Source organism: Oncorhynchus clarkii, chromosome 2 (assembly GCF_045791955.1).
Source record: "Oncorhynchus clarkii lewisi isolate Uvic-CL-2024 chromosome 2, UVic_Ocla_1.0, whole genome shotgun sequence".
NCBI classification, from domain to species: Eukaryota; Metazoa; Chordata; class Actinopteri; order Salmoniformes; family Salmonidae; genus Oncorhynchus; species Oncorhynchus clarkii.
The window spans coordinates 30,894,032-30,915,445 of record NC_092148.1 but is presented as its reverse complement, the minus strand read 5'-3'; the positions used below and the strand labels follow the sequence as shown (position 1 = coordinate 30,915,445).

At 42.3% G+C, this 21,414-nt stretch overlaps 1 protein-coding gene across 1 annotated transcript; it reads left to right on the top strand.

Moving 5' to 3' along the window:
• The first annotated feature begins 217 nt into the window (after positions 1-217).
• Positions 218-20,607, top strand: LOC139366505 (protein eva-1 homolog B-like). The gene is made up of 4 exons (XM_071104047.1): positions 218-581; positions 14,599-14,750; positions 17,195-17,294; positions 17,493-20,607. Exons 3-4 carry the CDS (start codon positions 17,228-17,230, stop codon positions 17,927-17,929), a joined length of 504 nt encoding a protein of 167 aa, XP_070960148.1. The 5' UTR covers positions 218-581; positions 14,599-14,750; positions 17,195-17,227; the 3' UTR covers positions 17,930-20,607.
• Positions 20,608-21,414: the final 807 nt, after the last annotated feature.

The following is a 21,414-nucleotide window of genomic DNA, read 5'->3' as shown; positions in this document are numbered from 1 at the left end:
TAGCTCCAAAGGTAAACGACAATCCACCACTGTCATGCCTCGTGTTTTGTTTTTGTTCGTGTTTTCTGTCATTCTGTACTCAGTGTGGAAAATCAACCTTCATTTGTCGGGGGTTGTGTTTTTCCTGCCCATTTCCTTAACAGAGGGGACGAGGGGGAAGAACTCCCTTCCCAATACTCCCTCCCTCTTTCCTTCTTCCCTCCCTCTTTCCCAAACCCTGCTCATTTTTGGCAGTTCCTCATTCCTCCTTTTTTCTCTCTCTTTCTGAGAGGTTGTATGACAGCTTTTCCTGCTGCTGGCAGAGAGAGTGGAGACCGTGAGGGAGAGGGAAAGTCTGTTATTCAGAACAAGCTACCACCTCTTCCCTATAGGTTTCTCTACACGCTCCGGGACTGGAGAACAGCAGTAGTCACACACAAGGAACGAGCAAGATTGACAAAGTCAGGATTGCTTGTTGTGTTGATTTTGCCAACCTGGATGCGAGAAGTGGACTGTTTTGACTGAGGCTAGCATTGAGCCTTACCTTATCTCGACAGGAATTAACTTTCCTAAGAGGACACTTTGACAGTACTACTTACTTGGTGAGTGTGACAACCCCAGTCTGTGTATGTACAATAACATATGAACCTCAACGAGGTATTTAAATCACTGTATTTACAATGTAAAGGCTGTAACTTTTTGCGTTTCCCTTAAAACCCATAAGCCATGCTTAAGCCGGGGGAGGGTGTTCTACTAAGCTACATGGAATTTTTTTGAGAAGGTCAAAGGATCATTTTGCTATTTGATTTTGAATTTTAATACCCCTTGAAGTATCCCACAAAAATATGTTTTAAAATATTTTGGGCCGTCCTGCTATTAGCCCATACCAACGCGTTGAATGACAGATTCACTACATGGAACAACAGATAGTCCCCCAAAAAATCTAAAGGAAGTTTGTTCTGAAATGTCTCCCCTATATCTGAGAGATATAAGAAAGATCAGGAAACATTTGTAACTTATTTTTTGCATGTATTTAACCCTTATTTTTGGCACTAAACAGTCTTCACATATATACATACTTCCATTCATTTTTTTCAACTGGTATCATATTAGTGTGTAGCCCAAACTGTTCGGACTCTACAGACAGAAGTTGACAGATCGGCTGTACTGACTTCAGACGTGTTTGTGGTCGTAGAGCAAAACGGAGAACACCATCGTGTTCGTGAAAGTCTCATCTTTCCATAGAGTGGTCATAATAGTTTGGGAAGACTGATTTTTGTGACAAACACCATTCTAGCTCTTTCACCTTTCACCACAGATGTGGAAGTGTGACATAGGCAGATGCAGTGGATTGAGATGCATCTAATGCAAACCTGATATCTCTAGCTTAAACTGACTGATTTTTATGGGGGTGCGACCTGTGGTGTGTGTCTAGGTACAGTGGGGTTTCAATGAGTGTCTGCTGTTTCATGTTTTGCAGTTTATGTTCCTTCAGAACTCTGCAAAGCAGTACTCTTGTGGTTAGCAAGAGTTTGGAAACACTTTAAAAACTCTAATGACGACTAGAAGTTCCCTTTCTGTCAGTGCACTCAGTAGAACACACAGCTATAGGTTCCAGCGCTGTGTGTTGTAGCTTGTTTCCTTCCTTCCGGGAAGAGTAGCTATATTCATATCTTTACGTGATCCAAGCTCATTTATAGGGGTTATACTGTTCTTGTTGGAGTGTCTTCAAGAGAAGCAATGCTCACCTTTGAGTGTCTCAACAAGTGTCTCAACGTGAGCTCTTACAAGAGCTAAGAGCTCACTGCCCCAACATGTATCTGATGGATCAGTGCCAGAGAGCAGGGCTGATGCAGCTAGCTGCACAGTGGCTAACCTTGCGGTGATAAATGACTTCACGTTCGCCGCAATAAATGCAAACATCCTGCCGCATTCTGTATTTTGGTGAGGGCCGCATCAACAGCGTAATACGATCTGGGGGAGCCGAGGTGGGAGCGTCATGCTTCACTGATGTGCAGCCCTCCCGTTTCATCAACATATAGGGGTCCTGTTTGTGTGCGTACGTGTGTGTGTGTGGGGGAGAATAATGGTTTTGTCTCACACACATACACATGCACACACCGTCTCTACTGGAGTGCTGTGGTCAGCTCCTCTTATCAGTAGGAGATAGCCATTCTCAGAGGTCCCCTCTAATTAGCATTTCTAAGTGGGCAGGCAGCTTGCTGTCCCTCCCTGTGTCAATCTGATAAAGTGACAGATAACAGAGGATAAGTGTGAATGCCTTAAACCCTCAAGTGTGTTTTGGGACAGTTGACTTGTATCTGACCTCTCCCAGCTATGTTCCCCACCATCCTCTTGTTCTCCTCAATCTCACTGCCCCATGTTTTATCATTGGGGTTTTTGCCTTATCTGTGGCCTCTAAGGAGTCACAGGTCAATCCTTGACTTGAAACGCTTGTCTAAACTCTAAACCATTTGCCTGGCCCTCTGCTGCACAGGAGACAACAGAGCGCTTCAGAGTGCTTTCACAGACACACATACTGTACAGTGCCTTGCAAAAGTATTCATCCCCCTTGGCATTTTTCCTATTTTGTTGCATTACAACCTGTAATTTAAATGGATTTTTACTTGGATTTCATGTAATGGACATACACAAAATAGTCAAAATTGGTGAAGTGAAATGAAAAAAATAACTTTATACAGAAAAGTATTTACCTCCTTTGTTATGAAGCCCTTAAATAAGATCTGGTGCAACCAATTACCTTTAGAAGTCACATAATTAGTTAAATAAAGTTCACCTGTGTGCAATCTAAGCGTCACATGATCTGTCACATGATCTCAGTATACATACGTCTGTTCTTGAAGGCCCCAGTGTCTGCAACACCATTAAACAAGGGGCACCATCAAGCAAGCGACACCATGAAGACCAAGGAGCTCTCCAAACAGGTCAGGGACAAAGTTGTGGAGAAGTACAGATCAGGGTTGGATTATAAAAAAATATCTGAAACTTTGAACATCCCACAGAGCACCATTAAATCCATGATTAAACAATGGAAAGAATATGGCACCACAACAAACCTGCCAAGAGAGGGCCACCCACCAAAACTCACGAACCAGGCAAGGAAGGCAATAATCAGAGAAGCAACAAAGAGACCAAAGATAACCCTGAAGGAGCTGCAAAGCTCCACAGCGGAGATTGGAGTATCTGTCCATAGGACCACTTTAAGCCATACACTCCCCAGAGCTGGGTTTTACAAAAGAGTGGCCAGAAAAAAGCCATTGCTTAAAGAAAAATATAAGCAAACACATTTGGTGTTTGCCAAAGGGCATGTGGTGTTCTCCAAACATATGGAAGAAGGTACTCTGGCCAGATGAGACTAAAATTGAGCTTTTTGGCTGACAAGGAAACGGCTATATCTGGCGCAAACCCAACACCTTTCATCACCCCGAGAACACCATCACCACAGTGAAGCATGGTGGTGTCAGCATCATGCTGTGGGGTTGTTTTTCATTGGCAGGGACTGAGAAACTGGTCAGAATGATGGATGGAGCTAAATACAGGAAAATGATTGAGGGAAACCTGTTTCAGTCTTCCAGAGATTTGAGACTGGGACGGAGGTTCACCTTCCAGCAGGACAATGACCCTAAACATACTGCTAAACTAACACTTGAGTGGTTTAAGGGGAAACATCTAAGTGTCTTGGAATGGCCTTGTCAAAGCCCAGACCTCAATCCAATTGAGAATCTGTGGTATGACTTAAAGATTGCTGTACACCAGCGGAACCCATCCAACTTGAAGGAGCTGGAGCAGTTTTGCCTTGAAGAATGGGGAAAAATCCCAGTGGCTAGATGTGCCAAGCTTATAGAGACATGCCTCAAGAGACTTGCAGCTGTAATTGCTGCAAAAGGTGGCTCTACAAAGTATTGACTTTTAAATAGTTACGCACGCTCAAGTTTTCTGTTTTTGTTGTCATATTTTGCATCTTCCAAGTGGTAGGCATGTTGTGTAAATCAAATTATACCAACCACCCTAAAAATCTATTTGATTTCCAGGTTAAGGCAACAAAATAGGAAAAATACCAAAGGGGGTAAATTCTTATGTAAGCCACAGTAGCCCTGGATCAAGATGAGTGGTGTATTTTTATGAGTGGTGTATTTGCTTTATTATCACTACAATCCTGTAATGATGCCTTGATATTGCTATTTAAGCCATTGCCTTGGTCTTGCTGTTCTCGCCTAGCAGAAACTGATAGAGTAACTCACATCTGACAACTTCTTAGGGTGAGTAAACCATTACTCTCACATGTGTGTTGGTATAATTTTTGTTTTGTTGTGTAACATGAGAGAGAGTTTGAGACATGCTATCTAAATGAAGTGGGAGATACAGTATATTATATTTTGTAGACCAGTAGCCATTAAACGTTATAAACAGGTTTCCAAAGAGACGCAGAAGCTATGAACTGCCTTGTCTAATCAGATGTAAACTCAACAAGACTGTATTCGATTCAGATTCGCCATTGACAAATAATAGGTTGATGAGTGATTTATCTCTGAAGCTGTGTTTAGCAAGACTCCAACTAAAACCACTGCTGTCTCATAAAGCCTCAATGCCTTCTAATGACTGCTTCTCCCTGGTCTCCTTAGACTTAGGGGGATGTTTGACATGCTAAATCCACTAGGGTTTGCCTAAGCCTCTCTATCTCTGTACACATGTGAATGTCCAAGAACATAAAGAGCCCTGCAATTAAGGTAGAATTTGTTTAAAACTTTACATGGGAATCTGGGGGAAGAGAGGTACCATATGGTGAAAAGGGAATAAAAACAAGATGACAGGGTTAAGCACACAGAAACTGGCCGAGGTTTGGACCAAGTCATTGTTTTACAAGTTTGAGTTTCGAGTCCTAAACAATAATGTCATAATGTGCTCTTCACCAAATGTAATACAATTTCACATTTACGCAAATCATGAATGATTTTAAAAACATATATATATATATATTAACTACTTTCCAAATAAACTTTATATTTCCATGGACACACACTCTCTCTCTCTCTCTCTCTCTCTCCCTCTCTCTTTCTCTCTCTCTCTCTCTCTGGTTACAGTAGGCTAACATATGTCAATCGATTTAGGAACAGCAGTAACATCAGGCAGGACTTAGGCTACCAATTGCCTAGCCAGTTGAAGCTCAATCTTGGGTGCAACGATCACATTCCCGCACTGACTGACTGTGTGGAGGCTCATTGATTTAACGTTACGTTTGCTACAAGATACACTAGTAAATTAATAAAATGTATAGCTGTCGGCTATATTAGCCACGACTTACCGTTCTTTGTGCAGCTTCAAATGTCGAACAAAGTTGGAAATTGTTGCTCCTCCGCCTGTAAATTTCTTCCCGCATGTTTTGCAAGTTGCAATCCATTTTTTTGTTGATACAGCGTTGTCTTTATATCCAAATGTAATTATTTGGGGTATCATCTTTCCAAGGGCTCCAACTGAATTCACCCGCCGACATTCCTCTGCACTGCCACGTACAACTTTTTCTCAGCTGACACAATTTGATTGGCTGCTGTCCGATTCAAAAGGTAATCCGTTAAATGAACAGTTAATGCGCTGCACACTTTTTTTAATAGTATCATTTTTAATATTTGGGCTTGGGGAGGGTATCAAGTCAGGTCGAGTCATAACGCTCAAGTCCAAGTCAAGTCACGCGTCACTGGTGTTAAAGTCAAAGTCGAGTTTCAAGTCATCATATTTGTGACTCGAGTCTGACTCGAGTCCAAGTCATGTGACTCGAGTTCACACCTCTGGAAACTGGTACAGTGACGTTTGTAAAGTATCTCTAGTATTCATTGATTGCACATTAAATAAGAGACACTTGACTCAGAAGCTCAATCTTATGATTGAATCATAGTTTAAGGTCGGTTATCAAATATTTATGGTCTACACCAAACAAGTTGTTTGTTCAGCTCCGACAAAACTGTACCCTGACGAACTAAAGAACTCATACCATACAGACTAAAAATGACAGCACGTGTCACTTTCCTAGAAGACTAGGCTTATTTTATGTCCAGGAAACCAGCTCTACTTGTTTGTGAACAGGACATGGTTAACTCTGCCCAGCCACTCATGGAAAGGGTTAACACATTTTGTGTCATAGGGTAATCACAAGTCTTGTGTAATGAATGCAGTGTGTGGTTGTGGTCGGATGGTACATGCTGGCCCAGATCGATCAAAGATCACGACTCTATTTTTGGAGCTTGAGGTTGGGGATCATCTGAGGGTTACTGTGCTTTAAGAAAGCACAGGGGTGCATATGAGGAGGCAAAAATGAACACACATATGGGTGTATGCATGGACACACATCATCACGCTCTGTCTCACACACACATTCCCACTTATACTCTCTCGCACACACACACACAAACTCATTAAGTTCCAATTCTGAGCATCAATGTCCTGGGCCCTGTATGTACAGTATTTTATATAAATGTTTTATTAATTTCACCATTTAACCAGATAGGCTAGTTTCTTTTTTTTTTTGTACCTTTATTTAAGTAGGCAAGTCAGTTAAGAACAAATTCTTATTTTCAATGACGGCCTAGGAACAGTGGGTTAACTGCCTGTTCAGGGGCAGAACGACAGATTTGTACCTTGTCAGCTCGGGGTTTGAACTTGCAACCTTCCGGTTACTAGTCCAACGCTCTAACCACTAGGCTAGCCTTTCGAACTGCGACCTGGCCAAGATAAAGCAAAGCAGTACGACACAAACAACAACAGAGAGTTACACATGGAATAAACAAATCATACAGTCAATAACACAATAGAAAAAAATATACAGTGTGTGCAAATGAGGTAAGATAAGGGAGGTGATGCAATAAATAGAACACAGTGGCGAAATAATTACAATTTAGCAATTAAACACTGGAGTGATAGAGACTGGAGTTATAGATGTGCAGAAGATGAATGTGCAGAGATACGGGTTAGAGATACTCGCAAAGGCGCAAAAAAATAACAGTATGGGGATGAGGTAGTTGGATGGGCTATGTACAGGTGCAGTGATCTGTGAGCTGCTCTGACAGCTGGTGCTTAACTTCTCTGCGATATGTGGGATGGTAGTGTCCCACCTCGCCAACAGCCAGTGAAATTGCATGGCGCCAAATTCAAAACAACAGAAATCCAATAATTAAAATTCCTCAAACATACAAGTATTTTACACCATTTAAAGATAAACTTGTTGTAAATCCAGCCACAGTGTCCGATTTCAAAAAGGCTTTACTGCGAAAGGACAACAAACGATTATGTTAGGTCAGTACCTAGTCACAGAAAAACACAGACATTTTTCCAGCCAAAGAGAGGAGTCACAAAAAGCAGAAATAGAGCTAAAATGAATCACTAACCTTTGATGATCTTCATCAGATGACACTCATAGGACTTCATGTTACACAATACATGTATGTTTTGTTCGATAAAGTTCATATTTATATCCAAAAATCTCAGCGTGTTATTTTCAGTAGTTCCAAAACATCCAGTGATTTTGCAGAGAGCCATATGAATTTACAGAAATACTCATAATAAACATTGCTAAAAGAAACAAGTGTTATGCATGGAATTTTAGATCCACTTCTCCTTAATGCAACCGCTGTGTCAGATTTAAAAAAAACTTAACTGAAAAAGCACACCATGCAATAATCTGAGTACAGTGCTCAGACACAAAAACAAGCCATACAGATATCCGCCATGTTGTGGAGTCAACAGAAGTCAGAAATAGCATTATAAATATTAATTTGATGATCTTAACATACCTTTTATGATCTTAATCAGAATGCACTCCCAGGAATCCCAGTTCCACAATAAATGTTTGATTTGTTCGATAAAGTCCATCATTTATGTCCAAGTACCTCCTTTTTGTTCGCGCATTTAGTACACAATCCAAACTCTCGAGGCGCGGGCAAGTCCAGGCGAAAGTTTAGATGAAAAGTCATATTACAGTTCGTAGAAACATGTCAAACGAAGAATAGAATCAATTTGTAGGATGGTTTTATCATAAATCTTCAATAATGTTCCAACCGGAGAATTCCTTTGGCTTCATAAATGCAATGGAAAGCAGGTCGCTCTCACGTGAGCACGCGTGATCAGCTCTGTGGCACTCTGCCAGAGCCCTGACTCATTCAGACTCCTTCACAGTAGAAGCTTCAAACAAGGTTCTAAAGACTGTTGACAACTAGTGGGAGCCTTAGGAAGTGCAATATGACCCCATAGACACTGTACATTCGATAGGCAATGAGTTTACAAACGTCAGAGTGTTCCCTATCCAAATCTACTAATTATATGCATATTCTAGCTTTTATGGCTGAGTAGCAGGCAGTTTACTATGGGCACCTTTTTATCCAAGCTACTCAATGAAATTGAAAAAGCTGCTTTCCTAACTGCCTAACTGTTCCTGGTTAAATTTTTTTGAATGGGGCATGCTTATTTGCGATTGTGAGGAAAGCACTTTTAAAGAATAACCAGGCCTCTTCTACTGATGGGATGAGGTCAATATCCTTCCAGGATACCCTGGCCAGGTCAATTAGAAAGGCCTGCTTGCTGAAGTGTTTTAGGGAGTGTTTGACTGTGATGCGGGGTGGTTGTTCGACCGCAGACTCATTACGGACACAAGCAATGAGGCATTGATCACTGAGATCCTCGTTGATGACAGCAGAGGTGTATTTGGAGGGTAGGTTGGTTAGGATGATATCTATGAGGGTGCCTGTGTTTACAGATTTGGGGTTGTACGGTGGTAGTTGCATTGATAATTTTTGTGAGATTGAGGGCATCAAGCTTAGATTCTTGGATGGCCGAGGTGTTAAGCATATCCCAGTTTAGGTCACCTAACAGCACGAGCTATGGAGATAGATACGGGGCAATCAATTCACATATGGTGTCCAGGGCACAGCTAGGGGCAGAAGGTGGTCTACAGCAAGCGGCAACAGTAAGAGACTTGTTTCTGGAAAGGTGGATTTTTAAAAGTAGAAGCTCAAATTGTTTGGGCACAGACCTGAATAGTAAGACAGAACTCTGCAGGCTATCTCTGCAGTAGATTGCTACTCTGCCCCCTTTGGCAGTTCTATCTTGTCGGACAATTGTATTGTTAGGGATGGACATTTCAGGGTTTTTTGGTGGCCTTCCTAATCCAGGATTCAGACACGACAAGGACATCCGGGTTGACAGAGTGTGCTAAAGCAGTGAATAAAGCAAACTTAGGGAGGATGCTTCTAATGTTAACATGCATGAGCTGGATTGCGATGGAGCACGTATGATAAAGTTGATATGGTGATAGAGCATGTGTTTTCTCTTCTGGATTTCCATAGGAGAGCAGCACTTTGTCTCTGTCTAACATCAAACCCCTCAACCCCACATCTGTCCGCTATTAACCTCCACCCCCATGGGCCCATATCTCCATTACTCCCCATACCCCCACCAGCCCAATACTCATGGGGTAAAGAGATTGCTCGCTAGATAATTTCTTATGTCAAATACCTGCTTCGGTTTGTCACGGATTGCAGTTACATTCGCACTGAAAAGCATAGAGGCTTCTCTGCTGAACCAAGTTGGAGTGGACTTGAAGATGACACTCTCCATTTAAATTAAATCATGGCCTCACGTAGAGAAGTATGACATAAAGAAACCAAAATAACTTCCTTATTGAGTACCTGCCCTGTGAATTAGATCAGAATGTTTAGTAATGCCTTGGATGAGAAGAAGGTTCTGGTCCTTGAAAGAAGGTTCTGGTCCCAGTGTTAAAAAGCTGTTAAGTGAGACTAAAGTCAAATTCAACAACTTATCAAAACTGTCCACCCACTGTGCACAAATGTCGGTACAATGTCAAGTTTTCATTTATATTTGATTGCGTTGTCAATGAGCGTGAATTGAAAGTGAAATCAAAACAATCTTTGAGCCATGTAAGTGCATTTTGGTTAAAAGTTGGGTAAAAAAGTATCTACAAAAATGGTTGATTCTCCCAGTTTGTGCCTGGTGGGCAGTTTAAAATGGCTCACTTATAACCCAGAGAAAGTTCATCCAAGGCTAATGTTTGGAAACCACCTTCACTGGGTGGCAACCCTGCTCGCTGTTCGGGAGGAGAAAACGAAAAGCAGATTTTCTACGTTTGAGTCTCAGCTCAGTGGAGCTCCCCATACTCTCAGCTGGCAGACATCTTTGGGGTCAGCTCTAACTTGTGCTTGGTGTCACTGGGCCTGATGGAAAACACATGTCTGACTGGGCTCAAACTGAAATAATTCCCCCCACAGTATGAGCCCATGGCCAGGGCACGGTGCAATGGAAAACAGCACCAACACTTAGCACAGCTTGATCCCCAAGATCCCATGTCAAGAGAAAACAAGAAAGGAAGACACTCTCTTTTCTCTGAAATGCCCTTACAACCCTTTACTGTCGTCAAGAAAGACCGGCCGCGCTGGACAGAAAATGCCTTCACCAGATGCCTACCCTCTGAATGCTTTTGCAGGCCCCGGCGAACAGAGCCCTAGCTCTTAGGAAAAGTGTCCGTGTTTATTGGGTGGAACATTACCGCCTGCACCTCTGCCTGTCTTTCTCAGGGAGAGGGTCATGGCTAGAAGGGATACAGCTTCTGTCAAATTAACATCAAAAGTTTTTTTGGGGGGGGGGCATTTTTCCTAACCCTAACCCTTTTCTTTACCTTAACATAAATATCCTAACCTGCTACGTATATTCTCCTAACCTGCTGCATATGTTCTCCTAACCTGATACAAAAAAAATCTAAATGACAAAAGCTGTATCCCTTCTAGTCAAATCCCAGAGGGAACTTGAACTTGAACTTCAGGCTTTTCTGGACTTGGATGCTGTCCTGCCTTGGTTGGTGGTCAGGGGATCTTGGTTGGCTGGGTTTAGGCTAGAGAAAGACTGTGAGACCATACACTGCCGTGATTGAAGCCACATGGTAAACTCTTTTACAGAAATCTGTTAAAATAGGAAAGGTATGGGAAAAAAAACATCCAGTAGATATTGCTGTGATACAACTTCAGTTTATGAGCATCTAGGGAATAGCCATTAACCTGCTTTTCTGCTACTTACAGAATCTCACATCATGGCTTTCGGTGAAAAATTGAAAAAAAAAGTAAATCAAAGCAGTAGCTCTACAGGCTGCACAATTCTAGCATACAGTATTTATTCACGTTGCAAAAGTCAAGTGGAGTATATTGAGCTTAGAACTGCCTCCATGTGCTCAAAACAATGAATAAATTACTCCTCAGTGGTCCATTTGATCCCATGGATCATTAATCACAGACAGATTTTCTCTGTCAGTAGCAAAGAAAAATATAAGAAACAAGGATCATTTTAATTAACATTGTCAGGGGCAAAGTTGATGAATGCTATAAAATTGTCCTCACTTTACACTCAAACTCAAAGTGACACCAGCTATGTCTCTGATCTCCCATGCCAGAGTTGTATAATAGGCTATATCTGTGCATAAAAACAACAAAATGTGATTAAATTCAAATCTGGGCTTTTCAACTCACTGAAGACCTATGCCAGGCAAACCACAGAAAGAGCATCCATTGTGCCAGGGAAAAATTGCGGCAGCACAGAAATTCTAGGTATCAAAAATATCCCTGTCCCTCTGTGGTTCAAAGTGTGTCATTATCATGAGGAAGCAGGTGTACTCGCTCCCTTGTGGGATTTGTATTTTTTCATGCAGTTTCTCATTGTTATTCAATTATGGCTACACTCCCTGGATAAATTCCTACTCATGGGTTGTTAATGTGATTTCTCAGACGCGGCAGAGGAGTACTATGGTTAGATACTTTATTAATGGTTTATAGTGTACCTGTATCTAGGGAAAAGGGCTTCTGTTTGGTAATAGGAGCGAAAAGTCTTGCCTCTGAGGTTGGTCCCTGTCACTATGTGGCTAGTCAATCATTTAGGAACTATCTTTATCTAGAGAGACGGCATAATCAGCTTCTCCCCACAAGACAATAACAGCATGATTAGCTCAGACAATCAGACAATGTTATCATTCACTTTAAAGGCCCACTTTAAAACTATCATGTTGACTCTGTGGACAGTCAGTCATTGTTTCCATACCTCCATCTATGAATTTCAATTTTTTACGTTTCTTTGACCCAGCTTTATAGCAAACCAAGTGGCGGGGCTGCCGTTTAAGGAGTGGGAGTTAAGGGCATTTGTCTGGACTAGGTTCCGGACTGACGGTACAACCGGATGTAAGGGGGGAAACATGGTAGGAAAGGAAAAGCTATTGTGCTCTTCTGCAAGATGATAAGAACTAAAATATCACAACTTTAACGGACAGGGTTTTCCTTCATTTGGTTCCTCTGTCCTCCCAACCAAAGCAAACAATTGTCAGTCAGAAATAGAGAATGAACTCTTCCCAGGCCTCACAACACCACATGTTGTTTACCTCAGTGTCAGTCTCAGCACTATTTGCCTTACAGTTATTTGAGACTTGGATGAACTTTTCATTGTTTTTGTATCTTGACATGGTGTCAAGATACACTTTTCTTACACTCTTAAGTACACACTAATTGGCTTCAATGTGAAGTCATTGGTTGACTGATGCTGCCCACCATGTGACTGAGGACACAGGAAGTGGATTGTGTGTTCAAATTGTTTGACCTGAGGATATGAGGTCAGTTAGGATTGAATGACAGGCATTATTTGGTAACATGCGAGGTGACGTAATCTATGAGTGAGGCCTTCAAAGCTGAAGCCTTCTCACACAACATTAGCTTAGAGTGTGCCTCCATTTATTTTCCAGTACCATAAAGGGTCTTTGGCATGTCGGTGTAGGAAAACCCTGTTTTGGTTTTATGTCATTTTTTTTGTAGTGGCATAATGATCCAGTTAGCATTTGAACCCCTTTAGAGGCTCTTGAAGGGAGTAATATGCCAGAACTTTTTCAGCACAGCATTCAAGGTCCCCAAAACTGCAGAAACACTGAAACATATGTGAACAGTGTTTTTCTCTCCAGCAGTGAAGGGGCATGGCAACATCTGCTATTGAATAGTCACTTGGAGAACATGACTGAAATTTGAGTCATGGGATTGAGGGAGGTGGAGAGCACGTCTGTTCATGATTTCTTCCTCAGGGCAAAACAAAAACAAAACAAAACAACAGGCCCAGGTTAATTATTGTTTAGATTGGCTTTAAACGAGTCTCCGGTTGTCTTTAACCACCCTTCTCAGATGCCTGAGTTCTGACTAATTCCATTCTGGTGCATTCCACTGTGAGAAAAGAGCAGTTGGGCCCAGTTAGCAGTCCAATCATTAGCCATGACCTTGGAAAACTGGTGAAATCACTCGGACCTTACACTTTATTACCTAAGCTCTTTAGACAGTATCCTATGTGGGTACTGGCTGCTTTGCCTAGACGATGCATTGTTTCAAATAGCTCAGCAAGGATCAGGCCAAGGTGGCCTGGTCCGAGATCTGTTTTTGTTTGGCAATTACAATGACTGTAGTTGGCTATACATACAACACAAACAGATCTGGGACCAGGCTACAGGAATGATGTGCTGGGGGAAAGTTGACCTTGTCCGTTCAAACACAAGTTGCAGTAATTGAAAAGGAAGGAAGTAAAAACAGGAAGAGTGTGCAGATGGAACCCGCTTCTGTGGTCCAAAACAAAAGGCTCACTGACCATATGACTCTGTGGCCTGGAGTGGAGAGATGCTGTCATGGCGACTGTTCCCTGAGTCCCTGCTAGCCCCGAACACTCTCTCGGCCCAGCATCAGTGTACATAGGGTCTGGCAAGAGTCAGCAAGATCAAAATCTGCACTGGGAAGCAAAGAGGCCCTGCTAATCCAACTCAAACTGGCACTGGGCTTTTTCCTCTCAACACATAAAGGGTTTGTGAAAAATGTTTAAATGTTTTTCACGGTCCTCTTTCCCCACCTGGCATTTAAAGAGCTGCTCATATTCTGTGAGATATACGGTGGCTGTCGGGTTTATAGACTAGGATTTCTACTTCTTGGAGACAAAGTGCTCTGAGGATATTGCAGTGGTTTGATGTGTCAGAGATGGGATGAGACTTAAGTTTATGTGTTGAACTGTTTCCAGGGAAACATCAGCCTGTGACTTTATCAGAGATATTTTATATACTTTCATTCATTGTAGGCAGCTTTGACTTTACTTCAAACATATCAGTGCTTAGGAATACACACAAAAACCTAGTGAGAATTCAATCTTTGTCATGTTTGATTACAAACACCATGGACAAATCCCCACCAAAAAAATGCCTCTTCCTCCTTGCACATCATTTATTGTTGTGTAGCCTCCATACATGAACAAGTGCAGTGTTTCAGTGTTTAACGTTTATAACATAGTTACTTGCATGTCTTTTGAACATATGCGTATGCAAATTGTATTTATACAGTATGCACTGTATATGTATGCGTTTGCGTATCGAAATATGAACTTTTGTACTACTGAAAGCAAAGCCTGTATTTTGTCTGCTGCCGGACTGTGTATCCCTCGGCAACAGCAAAAGGCCTGTCATTGTTTGCATTGCCAACGCCTCAGTGAGTTTGGATCTGATGTAAGCTGACGGCTGTGTGAGTGTCTGTGTGTTTGTTCTTGTCTCAGGGCGGCCAAATGAACTGTTCGGCCTGAGGAGCGAAGGGCACGGGCGTAGATCCAGAGAGACAGAGAGAGAGGGTAGCTCAATCATTCAGCAAACCTCTCCACTTCCATCATGAGCTGGGACTGAATAGTTACCACTACAGCTTCATTTTATGGTAAGGTTTATGATACAATACCAGGTGTACATCTGTCTGTGCTTGTTATTGCATATCTTTATATCTTAGAGAAAGAGCATTGAGCTTTTTTTAAAGTCAGGCATGTGCAATACATATGGTTGACCAATGTTTTTGTTGCATTTTTCAATCCTTGCTGCATTAACAAATGAGCGTGTTAACAACAGTATAATATCATTGGGATTCACATTAGTGTAAAATCCATAGACTGAAGAGATCAGCCAACAATGTTGAGGTGACAGAACAAAAACAGGTGGCCTGTGCCATTTTTGATGTCAACGATCTGTAGGCTATGAGAATATCATGCCATGTGCTATGACTTAGCTTGTTGTGAGCAATTCCACGGGTTAGTGCTCTATGTGACTGTGCTAGAGTCAGCCATCTTGTCCTACTTGAACAACATGTTTGTTCCCCTGGGAGCCATAACACAGAACACGTGTAGAACGAAAGGGATCGAAGGCTAATGCTAACACATTGAAGGGTTCAGGGAGACTCGTATTGGCTGGGCCCCTGTGTCGCTATCTATAGCATCTTGGTTTTCCTGTGTCATGTGCCTTCCATGTGAGGATGTCATCAAGGCGGGTCGGGGGGAGAACAATAGTGGAGCGGACGAGAAAAGGGCAGAGTCAGCAGGAAAGGGCTATGACAAGGGTTGAGGGTGAAGAGAGGGGGTTGCACAGGAAATGCAGGAGAGAACCAGCAGGGCCTTGTGGATAGAGTGTTCCATATGGGAGAATCCACCCAGCCTCCCACTCTGATTGGAAACAGTCTCTCTCTCTCTCTCTCTCTCTCTCTCTCTCTCTCTCTCTCTCTCTCTCTCTCTCTCTCTCTCTCTCTCTCTCTCTCTCTCTCTCTCTCTCTCTCTCTCTCTCTCTCTCTCTCTCTCTCTCTCTCTCTCTCGCTCGCTCGCTCGCTCGCTCGCTCGCTCTCTCTCTGGGGCGGCAGGGTAGCCTAGTGGTTAGAGCGTTGGTCTAGTAACCAGAAGGTTGCAAGTTCAAACCCCCGAGCTGACAAGGTACAAATCTGTCGTTCTGCCCCTGAACAGGCAGTTAACCCACTGTTCTTAGGCCGTCATTGAAAATAAGAATTTGTTCTTAACTGACTTGCCTAGTTAAATAAAGGTAAAATAAAAAAAGCACAGGGGCTTACCTTTATAGCCTAGCCTATGTAATTGACAGAAAATAAAAACAGACCACATAGGAAAAGAAGCAGGACCAGGCGTCATACTTTTGTTGTGTGGCGAGGCGTGGCGCCGCAAGGTTCTCTGTGAGGGAAACTTGAGACTTCCTGGGGAGTCTGAGGTGAGGGAGTAATGACCGGGCCATCGAGGGCCTGCAGGAACACAATGGAGCCAAACAGAGCGTCTGGAAACGCTGAGGAAAAGACTCAGACGACCAGAAAGCGTCACCAGGGATAAGCCCAGTGGCCAAAACTTAAACCAATTAAATTACTTGTCTAAACTCAATCATTCACATTTGGTTCTGCTCTCCAGGCAGAGCTGCCTTCAGAACAAGATTAAAAAACGAAAACCCAGTGACTCTGTTTCAGTCAGGGACAGTAAAAGTGTGACTAAAATACATAGTTAAACAATAGCAACAACACAGGTCTTCCAGGTGTTCACCTATTTGTGTCAGTCAGGGAAATTGAAAGGGTGAACTAAACAGGTACTGTAAAAACAACACAGACGGCCTTAGGCCTTGCCCCCAATGATCCGGGAGGCTCGTTGGAGGAAGTGCTGTTCATTGGCTTCTGAGGAGAGAGTTGACCCCTGGACCCTCACTGTAGAGGCCTGTCACGGCTCACAGGCAGGACCATGTTCCAAATGCGTCATGATCCCAGTTTGCGCGGTTGGTATTTGAGGACGAATAAGTGGAGCTTTTGTTTGCCACAGTTGGACCAGTTAGGCCTGGTCCTCACCCACCCAAAGACATATGTGACCGACCGGCTCAATTCGGTCTTATGTAGAAAAATGTAGTATATCATACACTACAGTTGAGGAACAATGTGAAAGTAATTCTGCTTTGAAAGCTGATAAACGTGTAATACCACTTTTGAGAAAATGTCCCTATGGAGATATTCTGTGGTCAGTGCGTTTGGCGCGATAGCAAACAAGAAAACATCTAGTGTGGCACTAGAGGCACTCGTAAAACACTTTAACTACGTTTTAAAGGGGAGGGGAATTATAGGGGTTTGTGGTAGCAGAAGTGTTTCGGTGGGGTGCATGAGGGTAGCATGAGGGTAGCATGTGTCTTTTGGCCAAGTCTCGTTGTGTCAGTTTGTTTGTTGTGGAACTTTCTGTGGTACACAGTGGGAATAACTGAATTCATGCATACATTACTGCATACAGTACTTGGCATTGCATGCATGGCATTGAAGTTGAGATCGCAAGGAATTCTGATGCAGTGGGTTGTGTTTATTTGTTCTAGGTGTAAGCAAAGGCTACTGGATATATCGTCAGCATGGACGCAAAGAGGAAAGAGATGGACCTCCTGAGCAACAGCATAGCTGCCTATGCACACATCAAAGGTCAGTCAATCAATCACTTTAACATCAGCAGTTCTCACATTGCTTTTAAAGTACCACAAAATGAATCAATGACACAAAATCACCAATGTGCCAGTCATAACAATATTGATTTAGGCTACTAGCACAATGCCTTTTTGACATATTGTGGGGTTTTGTTATACTAGGTGAAATTACCAGTTATCTTTTTCTGTCCTGTAGAGAACCCAGAGAGCTTTGGGCTGTACTTTGTGATTGGGGTTTGTTTTGGCCTGGTCCTCACCCTCTGCCTCCTGGTCATCCGGATCTCCTGCAAGCCCCGCACCAACATCCCGGCCTCCACGCCCGAGAAGAAACACCTGAAGGACTTCAGTGAGGACGAATGTGATGAAGATAGCGAGGATGAGGATGAGGAAGAGGAGGGTGACGTCGAAGCACCTGCCCCCGTGCCCACCACAGAGATTCCCATTGGCAACCACCACAACCACAGCCAATCGGACGGGACACTGAGCGTTAACGTGTTCACGTCGGCCGAGGAGCTAGAGCGGGCACAGCGATTGGAGGAGAGGGAGCGAATCATACGGGAGATCTGGAGGAATGGGCAGCCTGATATCCTGGGTTCAGGAACAGGCACTATAGGTCGGGTGCACTACTACTAACGTCCAGTACTACTGGGCCACTGAATGGACATACTATATAGAACTATGGTGCTATGGAATCAGGGGGTACACTGTGGTCCACACCCGCCAAAGACAGATTCCCATGAGGGGTGTCACTCATGCTGTTGTATACAGACAGGTCACAAGTGGCGTGCTACTTCGATCTGGGGTGTATTCAGTGATGTGAAATCTTCTGAATGTTGCAGATAGAAATATAATGAATAGAGCTGACAAAATTCACTATTCTACCTGAAAGACAAACATATCTGTTCTGCACGATAAGTTTCTATCTGAACATTCTGTAACGTGACATCCCTCTGAACAGGCCCTTGAAGTGTAAGTCTTGACTCTAACACTATGTGATAGTGGTGTGCTGTGTGAATGTATTTCCCCCATCAACATTTGTCACCTACTACCACTGCCATAATGGAGTTACACCACAAGGCACCTTTGAGACCAGTTCTGCTGCTTTGTGATTTAGGCATGTGAATGGGAACATTTATCATAATTGGAGTCTACAGTGTGGAGAGATGCCTGAACAAAGTATTGCCCTTAGAAAAACACAAAGGGAGTAAGGAAGGACTAATACAGCCATTGACAAATAGCCAGAGATACTGTAGGGAGTAGGGACCAAGTATTTTACAATGAGAGGTCACTTTCTTTTGTTTGCTATGGGGCCATGTTTCCCTCAACACTGGTGAGTTTACAGCGGGACAGTGCCGTGAGCTGTTTGTCATTATATTAGGAAATTATCCTCAATGCTTTAGAGTGGTCTTGGAATCTTCTGTGAGAAAATAGCTTTGCCTAAGTAAGAAAATAGAAATAGATTCGGTGAGACGATTTTTCACCTGACGTCAAGTCATTTTGGAATTGGACTGCTCAGTCTGCTCAGTTTAAGAACACAGTTTAAAGGCTGTTTTCAGAACCAATTACACTAGGGGAAATTAAGTAATTAAAGTGGGAAACTCAAAAGGCCTTGTGGTTGTTTCTGTTACACTTAATGTCTTTTAGACAAACAATGCTCTTTCTTAAAATGTTCCTAGACTATGTATTTTGAATATACTGTACAATATAAAGATTGTCTAGGGCTGAAATTTAACAACTGAAAAACCTCAGTTGAACCATTTAATTACAATGGATTGTAAGGTCACTCATAGTGAATTGTTATTCTTAATCAATTGCTCCCATGTGTGCCTTGAAATGTTAAACAGATATGATTTTTATAGTACAATATCTTGAAAACTTGTTTACTAAATGTTTTGGCAAAACCCAGTGGTCTATCTAAACGAAATAAAGTCTTATTTTATTGTTGGAAATAAAACACAGGACAAAAGGATATTTGATTGCCAACAGAATCATGTTGAACGTTGATGAATAACACAAGCTGCATATGTACCTTGGGTATGATCATTATCCAGTTTGGTTCTCTTGGGCTTTAGCTGTACAGGTTTTTCAAATTATTAAAAAACTTCTTAGTGCTATGCGTCCCATCAGCGGGAAACCCGTTGACAATTTCCGGTGAAATTGGAGGGCGCACAATTCAAATAAATCATCTTAAAATTCTGGATATTAAACATCTAGGTACATACAAGTGTCGTAGATAGGTTAAAAGCTTAAATTCTTGTTAATCTAACTGCATTGTCTGATTTACAATAGGCTTTACAGCAAAAGCATGCCATTCGATTGTTTGAGGACGGCGCCCCACATCAACGTATTTTTCAACCAGCACAGGCTTCATAAAATCCCAAATAGCGATTAAATAATCACTTACTTTTTGAAAATCTTCCTCTGATTTGCAATCCAAAGGGTCCTGACTACAACATGCATGGTCGTTTAGATAAAATCCTTCTTTGTATCCCAAAAAAGTATGTTTAGTTGGCGCCATCAATTTGAGTTCAACATGCAGGAATTCAAAAAAGCTACCGCTAAACTTTGTTAAACCAAGTCAAACTACGTTTCTATTTAATCATCGGGTACCCTAAAATGTAACTAAACTCTAATATTTCATACCGGAAAGAAGTATGTTCAATATAAAAGATTAGCAAGTGCGCGTCCTCTTAGTTGCACGCCCACATGCTGGTTCCCAACTCTGACTCCCTGTAACAAAACTCAAAATTCTGAACAAGCCTGAAACCTTGAACAAAGACTGTTGACATCTAGTGGAAGCCATAGGAATTGCAAGCTGGGAGCTGGAATTGCATAGGACCCATAGCTTTCAATTGGAAGAGCATGGGATCTCAAAAACAAAATTCCAGTTGTTTTTTCTTTGGATTTTCTCCTACCGTATCAATTGTGTTATAGTCTCATACATTATTTTAATTTACAAACTTCAAAGTGTTTTGTATCCAACGGTACCAATTATATGCATATCCTGGCTTCTGGGCCTGAGTAACAGGTAGTTTACTTTGGGCACGTTAGTCAGGCGGAAATTCTGAAAAAAGGACCCTAGCCCCAAATAAATACCTGGCCCTCCAACTAAATATAATTATCAGTGTACCAACTGGGCACAGATATCAATTCAACATATATTCCACGTTGGTTCAACGTAATGTGATTGAAATTACATTTAACCAATGCAGTCATTTATATTGATTACTGCATTGTTGGGTTTACAGCTTGCAAGAAAGGCATTTCACTGTACTTGTGCAGGTGACATTAAAACTTGAAACTTGAAACAACATAGATTCAACCAGTGTGTGTTCAGTAGATATGTCTTATATCCATTAGACTTTTTGACCAACCTAGCAGCCAGAAGCCTTAGTACTGGAGCCTGACTGTGCTCGACACCCATGCATAAAGAGGCCAGGCTAACGGTGCGAGGAGGGAGACATTGCTTGTAGAGGAAACCAGCCAAGAACTACTGTAGCATGTCTTAAACCTCCTCGAAATTCACAATGTGCTGGAAAAGCAGACAGGGTAGCAGGTTTGAATTAGCAAGGTTTTCTCTGTTGAGGTCAGGGCTAAACCCTTATGTGATCCAGGCCGTAGCTACATATAATGACACCGAGATCTGGACCTCTGGATTTTTTTCGAATTAGAATTAATAATAATTGGGGTCTCAACTTGCTGTTGAGAGTTATAGCAGAATACACAAGGTGCAATTTCAAAACTTTGTTGTACATCAGCAGTTTTCCTGTTGTTATATGTCACTCACTGACAGTCACTCAATTAGCCCATATCAATAAAAAAAAGTAGATTGGTAAATTAGTATAGTTAGTCTAGCCAGCTATCTAAACTTGAAGCAACCATGTTCAAATTACCGACGGGGCACGAAGGGCACGTCCCCAGGTGCCCTGACCTCCAGAGGGCCCACATTGTTTTTGTAAGTCACTCTCACTCAGATATCATATTAAGGGTTGGATTCAATCAGTATCGCAGTATCTGCGTTCAAATGTTAAGGTAATATCCAACAGAGCTGACCGATTGAGCTCTCCGTAACTGCGGGAACATTGCCTTAACATGGCATAAGTCATTAGTCTGGCTGA

Excerpts from the sequence above, each read along its gene's own strand:
- LOC139366505 (XM_071104047.1), top strand. The coding sequence starts at position 17,228 with ATGGACGCAAAGAGGAAAGAGATGGACCTCCTGAGCAACAGCATAGCT. Across the intron at positions 17,295-17,492 it reads TGCCTATGCACACATCAAAG|AGAACCCAGAGAGCTTTGGG; the intron begins GTCAGTCAATCA and ends TCTGTCCTGTAG.